We start from the raw sequence: 12,500 nt of genomic DNA, 5'->3' as shown, positions 1-12,500 counted from the left end.
ACACGTTAATTTGTGGTGTAATTAATTAATCTAATTAACATGCTCAAGTTGCAGCCCAAGTCATTTGACATTTGCATGACTTCCATCCCAACCCAGGTGACTCACAACCAGGAGAATGTTCTAGACCTGCAGTGGCTGGAGTCGTCCGAGCTGCCCGTGGAGGAGCTGGATCCCCTCTCCAGAAACATGGCCTTCCACCTGCGCAAGCTCATCGACGAACGAGACGACAGCTCAGAGGTGAGACTACTGTACCTGCCATCGCCACGTGCCTTTGCCCTTGCCTTTCATTTGCTCTTAGGAAACTGTTCAAACTGGAACAACTAACTGATGAAGGTTAACAGATGAAATGTCAGCATGCCAAAGAGATACAGGAGTGTTAGGCAGGTTATGCCCTTCGACGTTGCGTCTAGTGAGGCAAGGAGCAATACAAATATCGTTTCTGAGCTCCAGAGAAATTGGGAACTCCACTCACTTTGTCGGGAAACAATCAACTTTGAGCAGCTCCTCCAACTGCCCTGGGTAGAGGCGTGTTCAAGGCAGTGGCGTGGTTTAAGCAGAGACATTCTGTTGGGACTAAGAAAATGTTTGGTTTAAACTTCGGCACAGCCTTTTCTGGCCTCGACCAGTAGCAAACTGAGGGAGGCGGGTTAATCAGGCCGTTTGGGAAAAACTATTCATTATCTTCTTGGTCAGACCAACATCTCTGTTCACAGATGAAATGTCCGCATGCCAAAAAGATACTGCGGTGTTGAATGCTACTTTGAAAAACTGCACCTCCAAGCCTTTGAAGGTGTGCGTGCCCTTGCAAGACTTTGCGAAATACAACATTTCTTTCAACATTGTTCTTGTTCTTTGATCAACCTTTATCTTGAACCACTTTAAAAGTCAGAGAAGTCATGTCTTGAATGTGAATAGAAAATGTTGAAAAATGTTAAAAACAACAACTTCAGAACAGAATATCCAACATCAGTGTTGTCTGGATTTGGAGGTTTCGGTATGTAAGCTTTTCTTGACTTCGGTGTTCTAATACTGACCTTAAAAAGTGCTTCATCATGTTACTCCCCCCCTGGAGTAGTGTTTCTCAATCCTCCTTGAGAACCATGGAGGCGGAAAACTAACTGCACGTATGAGGGCCTTCCTTACATGAAACCATGTGTGTGATAAGATGGATAATGGGCTGTGAAATTGAGTTTGATTTTGTTTGGATGGGCCATGCTGTTGGAGATTGAAGGCAGATTAAGCAACGTTTTGTCCTGGGTTGCACTGCGTCCTTTTCATGCTTGCATATGAATGAGCATCTGACATTACTGTTGTCTTTTCTTTTCCCCCTCTTCTCTCCATCTCTCTCTCTTTCTCTCTCTCTCTCTCTCTCTCTCTCTCTCTCTCTCTCTCTCTCTCTCTCTCTCTCACACACACACACACACACACACACACACACACACACTCACAAAGACACACACACACACACACACACACGCATACACACACACACACACACACACACACACACACACACACTTACGCACGCACGCACGCAATACACACACACTTTTTCTTGCCCACCTTCAAATTTGTTTTAATATATACACATCTCCCTGTTGCCAATTTCATTTTTACTTGACTTGGCATGGCTATTTAAACACACAGTGTTGCCAAAGCATATACAACATGGTGCCATAGACTGCAAAAACACCCACCACCCCCACCCCAATTTGCTCCAATGCTCTCCAAGCATTTACAATGTGTCAATATGGATTGTGTCATTTTCAGCTGCAAATCAGCAACACGGCTGATTTATTAAATCACCACTTTATTTTTTTGGATTTTGCTGATGTTTCGGCCCTCAGATTTCAACAGAATAATCAACAGTGAAAGGCTTCATTCTATTAACATGTGGATTGTATCAACATCTCTCTACCCCTCTCTACTCTTTCCACCATTCCTCTCTTCCCTCCACCCAGGATCGTATCAATATCTCTCCCCTCTCTTTTTTTTCGAAACATTTTAGGGCGATTTTTGCTTTTATTTTTGACGGGACAGTGGAGGAGAGACAGGAAATGAGCGGGGAGAGAAAGACGGGGAAGTATCGGCAAATGACCCAGGCCGAACTCGAACCCAGGTCTCCAGAGTAGTAACCCAGTGCCCTACTGTTAGGCCACATCAGGACCACATCTCTCCCCTCTCGTTTGAATATATGAGTACAATGGGTACTGTTCCAACAATATCTATAAATTATAAAAACACCTCTTCCCTCGACCATTCCCACCCCACCCTCTCTTCTGCCCTACTCCATGTTTAGCTGGTGGTGGAGCTGACCCAGGAGAGGGACTACCTGCAGTCCCAGCAGCCCCAAAACGGCACCCCGTTCTCCAGCCCCGAGCGGCAGCCAGCCGCCCCCCTCTCCAAGGAGGAGCGCCAGCACCTGGCTGTGGACCTGGCCGACACCAAGGCCAAGCTGAGGCGCTACAGACAGGAGCTGTAAGTAGCCATACCCACATGTAACTGAGGTGTTCCTGTGCAGTTTGCCCCTCGGGTGTGGAACTTGCTACCTCCTAGTCGAGGCAAGAGTTTGGGCATGGGAGGCACAGCACAATACCGCTGAGCTAAAGGACCAGTCCGATAGCTCAGTGCTACCGATACTGCACGAGGCTTCGTGACGGAGGTTTACTAACCTTCCACGGCACAATCTTCTAGTTGGCCTCTGTTACACACAGTCTGAATATCTGATGGCCTATTTTTATTGTAGAGAGTTACTTGTGCACAATCCCTGGTGCTGAACAAAAAGATCACATATTTTTTGAAAAAAGGTTCGCACACTCCTTTGGATTTTTTTCTTCTTTAAGTTATTTTTTCTTTGTTTTATTCAGTCATTCAATGGCAATGTCGTTTCGACCTCTCTGTCTTCCTCAGATTCCATATCTATTTCTATTTGTATTGTGTACATAATGTGTGTGACCGTATCTATACCACTTATGTGCTGTATGTACTGTGTTGATTGAACTGTGAATGCTTTCACAAGCACTGTGCTGTGTGACATCCATTGACTTGACCCACTGACCCCATTGAAGTTAGTCTTAGACTTATGTAGTAAGTGTACTGTGCACTTCAGTAGCAAAAGGTATTGTGTTTATCCTCTGATGTTGCAGTCATGGTGGCCAGTGTAGTTATGAAATGAATGTGTCCAACATAGTGTGTGTTTTTTTGTTACCACAGGGAGGAGAAGACTGAGCAACTGATGGACACCAAGAATGAAGTGGAACGACTGGATGCAGAGCTTCAGAAACTCAAGACAGAGGTGCGTGCGTGCGTGCGTGCGTGCGTGTGCCTGGCTCTCCCTTTTCTCCTCCCATATCTGAAAGTCTGCTCAAATTGGAGTTTGTTACATAGTTGTGATATTTGCAAGTGATTGTTTGCTCAATATTGTTTTGTGGTAGTATGACATTTGGTGTCCACATCGATAAATATTGACAAGCAATTGGTCCACATCGATAAATATTGACAAGCAATTGATTTCCAATCAGTCAAGTGTGTGCGTGCGTTCGTGCATGCATGCATGTTGCACTTTTTGCTGGGGTTGTGTAGACAAGGTACGTTTTCTGCACTCGTGATATTTAACCACTGGTCAAATCAGATCTATGAATAACGGCAAGACATTTGTTAGTTCAAATTAAAAAAATACTTTTTTTATTAATTTTATGCGTGCGTGTGCAGAATGTGCAGCTGCTGGCAGAGTCGCGTTCAGTGCGGGCGTATCGTGACGAGGTGGATGCCCTGAGGGAGAAGGCTGGCCGCGTCGACCGCCTGGAGACAGAGCTGCAACGCGTCAAAGAGAGATTACACGACGTCCACTTCTACAAGACCCGAGTAGAGGTGCCCACTTATATCCCTGACGATAATTCATACTGCTTTAGACGTTGCGATTGTCAAGTGTGCAAATGTGACTTTGCAAGTGTCTCCCATGATGTGCATATGTGGACAAATGAGTTTAGACAAGCACAAAAGACAGACTCAAAACACAAAGTCTACCTCTTTTTTTGGGGAATACCTGTATAGGGAAAACGGGGTCAGAGATGTTGGAGAACGGTAAAACAGGGGAAGCAAGATACATTTTGAAAGCACACAATTCAAAAGTTCAACCCCCATGTGTGCTTGCGACCGGAAGTTGAGTTTAGACATAAATATTACAAATAAATTATGCAGTCAACAGTGCTCCTGGAGTGCTCCTTTAAGTGTTTAAGGTAAAGGGCATAGTGGCACACCTGAGCCAGACTTGACTCAGCAGAAGGAAGGACACCGCTTAGAGAAGTGTGCAATCCGATTGTGGCAATCAATACCTCAGTCTCCCTCCAGTGAATCGATCATGTAACACTTACACACTTACAGTGCACTTGTCTGTCTCCTAATAGTATCCCCTCTTCTTCGTCCTCTGATGGCTGTGTGTCTGTCTCCCCTCCTGTGCATACTTCTGCTGACGATGTGTCTGTCAGCAAAGATGGAGGATGTATCATGTGTCAGGTCTCCCCTGTCATGTCATGTTGCATTTGCCATTTCTCTCCTTTCCCTCTGTCAATGGTCCCTGTCTCCCCCTCTGTTCCATTCTCTGCAACCAATGTCTCTGTTTCCTTTATCTTCTTTCCTAGACTGCAATGTCTGACTTTCAGCAGTTCACAAAGTAAAGTGTGCTGTCCTTACGAGTATGAGCCCAATTTTCAAGGATTCCACATCATCACAACTCTCTTAGTACTGTTCCAAAGTCAAGTATGCTTCAGATTTCTATCAAGTCACACACCCTTGATTCATAGAATTGTAAAGGTTACACTGGCTTCATCCTTGCCATTACAAAATACCCAGAATCCTTCATGTTTCCACACTTGCACTAGGCTTTTTTTAATTAGGGGTGTGGGAAAGCCATGTGCTACGTGTATGTTTAAACATACTATGTATGGTGGTACTGTTCACTTCCATGCTTCCAAGCCAAGCCAACTTCCATTCTCGATGTTTTGAAATGTGTGTGAGATTTTGAGCTTCTTCTTGCGAGGGTACAACTTCAAGGCTGTGACTCTACCAGGGATATACGTACACTTCACTTTGAGAAACAGTATCTGTTACCTTTATATCCATCTTACACTGACCCCCATTAATCTTCTTTAATCCCAACTACTAGATGCTGCTTTGACCATGCGTCTCTTTCATACTCCCGTCCTCTTCCACAGGAGCTGAGAGAGGACAACATCACACTGATGGAGACCAAGTCCCTGCTGGAGGAGCAGCTGTCCACCGCCAGGGGGCGCTGTGACAAGCTGCACGAGCTGGAGAAGGAGAACCTGCAGCTGCGCTCCAAACTGCATGATATAGAGATGGTGGGTACCACTGAGTTTGGTACTGTAGCCGGGGAGTTGATATGATCGTTTACTGCTAGAATGGCAGTACTTTTAAGAAACGACCTGGAAACTGTGGTCACCATCTTCACGACCATCACGACATGGAGATGGCCACTGATGGTCATGGTCATGGTAGTGTAGTGCAGGGCATCAATGTGATGGTAGTGTAATCTGTGCCATTGATGTAATGGTAGAGTAGTGTTTGACATTGATGTTGGGTAGTGTAGTGGTTGGCATTGATGATGGGTAGTATACGTAGCGGGGGGCATTGATGTGATGCCATACTAATGGGGGCCATTGACGTCGTGGATGGCACTGATGTCGGGTGCAGTGATGAGTGCCACAGACGTGCTGGTTTGCCCATGCAAGTACGCTTGCTGGGCCAAACTGCATGATTTTCTCCACAGTGTTTGTTCACATGTAGCATTTTTGCACATAATGCCGAAACATTATTGATGAAAATGTAGCAGAAACATTATGGATGAAAAACGATAGTTAATAACGACAAAAACAATTGGGCCACATTAGCAAACCCTTTTTTCGTACAATGTTAAACAACGGTGAACCGCATGAGTCCCTCCAATTAAATGTAGGGCAAAAAGTGTGCATTGTAGGAAATATCATACAAGAAGTTATGCATTTGTAAAAAGGCTCATCATCCAACATTTAAACATTGCAACATTGTGGAACGGATTGAGCAGCTTGCCTGGATGAAGTATTTAAAAACGCCTTACTGCCAGTACCAATACCAATACTGCTCATCTAGAGGAAGCCCTCTTGCCAAATTACAAGGAAACTGCTGTCATCTTACAACATAGACATGGAAATGGTGGGTGTCACTGGCATGATGTTTGGACAGCTTACTGCCAATACTGCTGATCCAGGAACAGATGTAAAGTGCAGTACAAAGTCCTTGTTCCAAATTACAAGGAAGCTGTGGTCATCACCTTAAATCCTATGTCAGCAGTTAAGGTTTATGTGGGAAAAGATGTGGCAGTTCTCCCCGTGCGCGTGTGCGCGTGTGCGCGTGTGTGCGTGCACATGTGCGTGGTCTCTCACACATGATCCTGACTTGCTTGTGTTGTGTGACACTGAAAGTTGCCCAGGAGGCCCCTCTTGACCTCCCTTCTCAGATTTCACTGGAGAGCATCGATTTAACTGCAAAGCCCAGGTCAATCCATAGGGGAAACGTGTGTGTGTGTGTGTGTGTGTGTGTGTGTGTGTGTGTGTGTGTGTGTGTGTGTGTGTGTGTGTGTGTGTGTGTGTGTGTGTGTGTGTGTGTGTGTGTGTGTGTGTGTGTGTGTGTGTGTGTGTGTGTGTGTGTGTGTGTGTGTGTGTGTGTGTGTGTGTGTGTGTGTGTGTGTGTGTGTGTGTGTGTGTGTGTGAACAGAGTCTATGAGTTCATGACCTGTAGTTTTTGGGAACACTCGTGGTTAGGTTTTAGGCTTATTTTATTGAAAAAGTCTTTGATCTTTGGGCTAGTGAATATATGTAGGGGAAGCTTGTGACTTTATTTTTAGGATGTGGGTGTGTGTATTCACTCAAGCTCTGTGTGTGTGTGTGTGCACGCACGTGCACATCCCTGCTTTTATGCATGTTTCTGTGTGTGTGTGTGTTTGTGTGTGAGCTCGTGTGTGTGCTTGTGTGAGGCATATTCATTTTGTGTGTGTGTGTGTGTGCTCGTGTGTGTGCTCGTGTGTGTGCTTGTTTGTGTGTGCTCATGTGTATATTCTCATATCTGTATGTGTGTGTGTGTGTGTGTTCAGGACCGTGACACGGATAAGAAGCGTCTTGAGGAGCTGCTGGAGGAGAACATGCTGCTGGAGATCTCCCAGAAGCAGAGCATGAACGAGTCCGCTCATCTGGGCTGGGAGCTGGAGCAGCTATCCAAGAACAATGACGTCAATGAGGGTAAACGCACGCACGCACACACACACTCACACACACATTACACACATATTTTATATACTTTATTTGATTTCACATGGGTAAACACTCACACATTTTATGTGCTGTATTTGATTCCACATTACAAATTAATATCAATAGGATATTGATCAATACAGTGCAAATCACACAAGCAGCTTAATTTACGATGTTCTGTTTCAAATTTTAATTGTTTCTCCTATACATACGTGTAAATGAATTCGTCAACAGTCTCACGTGCCCTGTAACACTCAGCGCTACACAGATCGCCTTACATTGTTAGCTGGTACAACAACAGCTGCCACTGACCCAATTTTCAGGACTATGTAGTATATGGCACTGCACGGACCAGTTCAACTGTACAGTATGGCTTGGTTTTAGTTTGGCCATTTATTTGACCACTAGCCAAGCAAATAAAGAATAAAAAACACTTTAGGGCTCCAAACAGGAGAAATCTATATTGAGAAATCTATATTGGCCAATATGACCACCAACTGACCACAAAGTCAAACTCATTTCGGTAGAGTGAAGGGCAGGGCACACTGTTTAATTTTGGAAGCCTACATTTTCGGTGGCTGTGTGAGCTCCAACAATCGAGTGAGTAACTAAAATGGCTGAAGAATAATATTTAATACACATGAAAAGTTAAAAAAAGAAGAAAAAGCCCATCCCCCATGTCATTAGTCTCTTTTCACAGGACTTTTGACTCTTTTCACTGACCTCCATCCTACTTCACTGTTTTTCATTATTGTTTTTAAATGTGCTCTGTTTTTAAATGTGCTTTATGAATAAAACTGACTGACTTACTTACCATCTCCTTGCAGCGCGTAAGTCGTTTGTGTTTGAGCTGAACGAGTCTGCGTCGAGCCGTCTGCTGAAGCTGGAGAAGGAGAACCAGGGCCTGCAGAGCACCATCCAGGAGCTGCGGCAGGGAGGCCTGGCCCTGGAGGAGAGCCAGCTGCACAGCCAGGAGCTGGAGCGGGAGAACCAGGGCCTCAGCAAGAAGGTAGTGCAAGGCGCACACACACACACACACACACACACACACACACACACACACACACACACACACACACACACACACACACACACACACACACACACACACACACACACACACACACACACACACACACACACACACACACACACACACACACAAAAACACTGGGGCGATTGGCCACTGTGAAGATTATCCTGGGGAGCCTTTATTGAGATCTTTTATGCGTGTTCAATCACTTGGACAAAAGGCATAATCCATACCACACAGGTTGAACCAAAAACTTCACAGACAATTGTAAGAATCCACCCTGGGAAGCGGATTTCTGAGGAAGTAAGGGGTTTCTCTAAGGCGAAACTCTTATGTTTGTTTGAAACCTAACGCTTCTTTCATCCTGGTTCTACAGGCTTTGTTGTGGAGGATTATGTCATTGTCATTGGGAAAGAAATGACACCATTCTACCTATGACCATAGTGTTCCAGAAAACAGATCTGATTTGGGGGCTTCACAAAATGTAGAAATCTTATTGTAGCTCAGTTGAATACGGGTATTTATATAACATGCATACCATTCATTATAACCTTTACAACATTATCTAGCTATGTATGGCTGGTTGCCCACTCAATGATTTTTGAAGCGTCAACTGTATAGCAATTTCCATTGTATCTGGTGCAATTTACTGAATCACTATGAATGAACGGTTTCTGAAGCGGCTACTGTAATGTGTCCCCTTGGTCTGTTTCAGCTGGAGCGTCTGCAGACGCTGCTGGACCAAGAGAAGCAGACCAACCAGGACATGGAGAGCCTGGGCGAGGAGCTGCTGAAGGACAAACAGAAGCTGGAGAAGACCATGGAGAAGCTGCAGGCCGACAAGGACCAACAGGTCAGCTCAAAGACCTCCATCATCCTCCGTCACTGAGGACTTGTCTCTTTTCTTAGATGGCGGGTGTGGGGATGGGAATATTACGCTTGTCTATTGTGTGTTTTTTATAACCGTATCAGGCTTACTGTAAATGGAATAGAACATTTTTCCGAAAGGACAATGCATTTTCTATCTAGCTGTCTATATATATCTTTATACACATAAAACACATCTCTGTCTATATCTATTCTGTTACAGTCATAGTGCTTTCCTGTAACCAAATCCTCACTGAACTCTCCAATAATTGGCTTGGCTTGGCCAACTAACCTGATATGCCAACATAGGCCACTATTATGTCTGTTCAAAGGCCTTCTCATTTTACTTAGCAGAAAAAATGATCCTGTTATATCGGCGTAGCAACCTAAGATTGCCCGAGCCAGTTCAAATAATGGAATTGGAATGGAATAGTGGAATTTATAGTAGTGGTAAATATTCATGAAAAAGGATTGTGAATGGATAGCTATTCACACTGAACGTTCAAGGACAGGCCTACAATTTGCATTTAGTATGAATTGAATAGTATAATCATGTTGAAGTCTGCTGTACTGACAAACAGGTCTGTTCACAAGCAGCAACTTGTGGCAATGATCCCATGAGCACCATATAACAATACTAGAAATGTGTTGTGACATTTGTTTATTTGTGTATTTGTGTGTTTGCGTGTGTCCACCAGATCTCGGAGCTGGAGCAGGAGAAGGCGCACCTGAGCGAGGCCGTGGGCTCTCTGCGGCGGCGGGCGCAGGCCGACAGCGAGGCGCGGGTTCGAGAGGTGGAGGCGGAGAACCGCGCGCTGCACCAGAGCATCTCGGACACGGGCGGCAAACTGGCCCGGCTGGAGGCGGAGCAGCGGCAGGCCAGCAAGGAGCTGGAGACGCTGAGGGAGCGCGCCGAGACCTGCGACCAGCTGGAGAGAGACATGAGCCGCGTGGAGCGGGCCAGGGAACAACTGCAGAGAGAGGTGGGTGAACGTTTCAACTGAGGTTGGATGGCTAAGAGGTTGCCTGGTTAACACCAGACCTAATCACAAGTGAGATTCAGATCGTCTTTCAGATCGAAACGATTGTGTAGAACCAAAGGTAGTGTGGGAGTTCCCAGGCTAGCTAAGAGGGGATAAATGGATTAATTGAGATGGAATGTTGAAGATGGGGTGGGGTAATGGATATTTTGTTTAGGCACTGGTACAGGTACAGTATGTGTCAAGGGTAGCTCTAAGGAGGGCCAGGGAACAACTGCAGAGAGAGGTAGATGGAAGATCATGCTAAAGCTACGTTCACAGTTCACACACGTCACTACTCGCTTCTAGCTCACTCGGGGACTCGCTCATGGAACGTAGCTTGGGCTCATGGAATGCAGCTTTAAGTTAGATGGCTAAGATAGAGTGGTAAAACAGATTCTATTCATTCTGAGAAGACTTGGGTTATGAGTTAGATGGATGAGTTGAGGTAGAATGGTGAAGGTGGAGAGAAGTAATGGATATTTTATTTAGGCATGTGTGAAGAGGGACAGAGAACAGCAGCAGAGTGGTGGGTCAGACGTAGGTGCGACGTTTTTCTGTCATTGTCCCTCAATGGTGGAATAAGCTACCAGTTGCTACATGTACAAGAGCAGGGTCATCCCTGCATGACATTTCTAACTGTACTCACCTCTAATCATGGGTACTAACCTGCACTACATTTCATAGGCCTCCATAATTTTTCTGCTATCTATCTACTTGTATACTGCTGTATACCTCCTTGTAAGTCATTTTGGTCAAAAGACTCTGCTAAATGTAATGTAATGTCTGGTTGGGAAAGACGAGCGGGCTGCAGTCCTGCAGTAGATGTTTTAGTTGGGGTTGTGTAATGAATGGGTATATGCAATGGATAAACTGGCTTTTGTTAGATGTGGGAGAGTGCAGGAGCAGAGAGTGATGAGAGAGGGTTGGATGGTTCAGCTACAGTAGGCTTCAGGATAATGGATGGTTATACAGTATACGCATGGATGAATTGGCTTTTGAAGAGGTATAAGTTAGTGGTGTAGTTGGGATGGGATAATGGACAGTTGCATGCAATGGTTAGAGTAGAATTCCAAATATCGTCCCAAAAATGTGTGTGTTTTTAAGGTGTCAACTGGTGTTGCATAACTTTTAGAAGATACATAACTTGCATAACTTTTCGAAGTTAGGACATTTCAAACAATATTTAGATAAACCCATGGTCTCATCTCATGGTCTTCACGTACCGTCAAGTGAAGGGTAGAGGCAACAATACAAACTACATGTCTCAATAAGCCAAAATTCTACTTTAAGAACAGACAGTAATTTACTACAAAGACTTCATTAAGCTAGCCAATGGAGTTGTAATGTTGTAATCCCAACTCACAACACATTTCCATCCATCCTCATTCTCAGGTGGCCTCGCTGAAGATCACGTGTGACCGCGCCGAGACGCTGGAGCGCGAGAACGCCACCCTGGAGCAGGACAACCGGCGGCTGAAGAAGCTGGCCGACACGGCCCAGAACGCGGCCACGCGGCTGGGCACGCTGGAGCAGGAGCAGAGGCAGCTGGACCAGGAGAACCTGGAGCTCCGCAGGCAGCTGGAGGCCCTGAAGCCGGCCTCCCTGCGCCTCACCCAGCTGCAGCAGGAGTACCAGGAGCTGGAGAGGGAGAGGGAGGACACCAGGAGGAGCCTAGAGGAGCTGCGGACACAGGCCAAGAGGTGGGGAGGGGACGGCAGGGAAGTTGGCAGAGGTGGACAGAATCTAATTGGAGTAATTGAGTAGTGTTTATGAGAAATGCATTATTTTCAAGCAGTCTCTGAAATGTCTTCAGCCAATAACTATGTGGTGTGATGTGTGTTAAATGATAAACATCAACTAAATATATTTCGACTGATTGTATTGGTCTATCTAAAACACAACCATAATTTCCCGTCCTCCTCCTCGTAAAACAGGTCTGAGCGTCTGGAGCTGAACTGCAACAGCCTGACGCAGGAGAACCAGCGTCTGCAGCAGAGCCTGGACAACACCTCCACCAAGCTCTCGGCTGTGGAGGCGGAGCTGCAGCAGGCCGAGGAGCAGGCCCAGACGCTGCGGCGCGAGCTGGAGCAGGAGGCGCGGCCGGCTGGGCGGAGGGCCCAGGCCCTGGAGAAGGAGAAGAGGGGCCTGGAGCAGGAGCTGGCCCAGGCCGAGAAGGAGCGCAAGCAGGCGGAGAAGGAGGCACGCTGGCTCCGCACGCAGCTGGAGGCCAAGGAGGCAGCGCTGGACGACAGCGGCCTGAGGCTGGCCACCCTG

General features: G+C 46.0%; 1 protein-coding gene across 2 annotated transcripts in view; it reads left to right on the top strand.

The window, feature by feature from the left end:
- Nucleotides 1-12,500, top strand: part of ccdc88c (coiled-coil domain containing 88C) — a 103,241-nt gene that overhangs the window by 50,489 nt on the left and 40,252 nt on the right. For both annotated transcript variants that reach the window (XM_063183785.1, XM_063183784.1), the window contains exons 7-17: nt 97-237; nt 2,300-2,478; nt 3,214-3,295; nt 3,712-3,870; nt 5,214-5,360; nt 7,148-7,292; nt 8,132-8,313; nt 9,053-9,190; nt 9,903-10,187; nt 11,619-11,926; nt 12,161-12,500. The exon at nt 12,161-12,500 is cut by the window's right edge and continues 141 nt beyond it. In XM_063183785.1, coding sequence (XP_063039855.1) covers nt 97-237; nt 2,300-2,478; nt 3,214-3,295; nt 3,712-3,870; nt 5,214-5,360; nt 7,148-7,292; nt 8,132-8,313; nt 9,053-9,190; nt 9,903-10,187; nt 11,619-11,926; nt 12,161-12,500 — 2,106 coding nt within the window. The remainder of the gene's footprint in view (nt 1-96; nt 238-2,299; nt 2,479-3,213; nt 3,296-3,711; nt 3,871-5,213; nt 5,361-7,147; nt 7,293-8,131; nt 8,314-9,052; nt 9,191-9,902; nt 10,188-11,618; nt 11,927-12,160) is intronic.

The sequence above is a fragment of the Engraulis encrasicolus genome, chromosome 19 (assembly GCF_034702125.1).
Source record: "Engraulis encrasicolus isolate BLACKSEA-1 chromosome 19, IST_EnEncr_1.0, whole genome shotgun sequence".
NCBI classification, from domain to species: Eukaryota; Metazoa; Chordata; class Actinopteri; order Clupeiformes; family Engraulidae; genus Engraulis; species Engraulis encrasicolus.
Note: the sequence above shows the minus strand (reverse complement) of the source record. Positions and strands in the feature narration are given on the sequence as shown.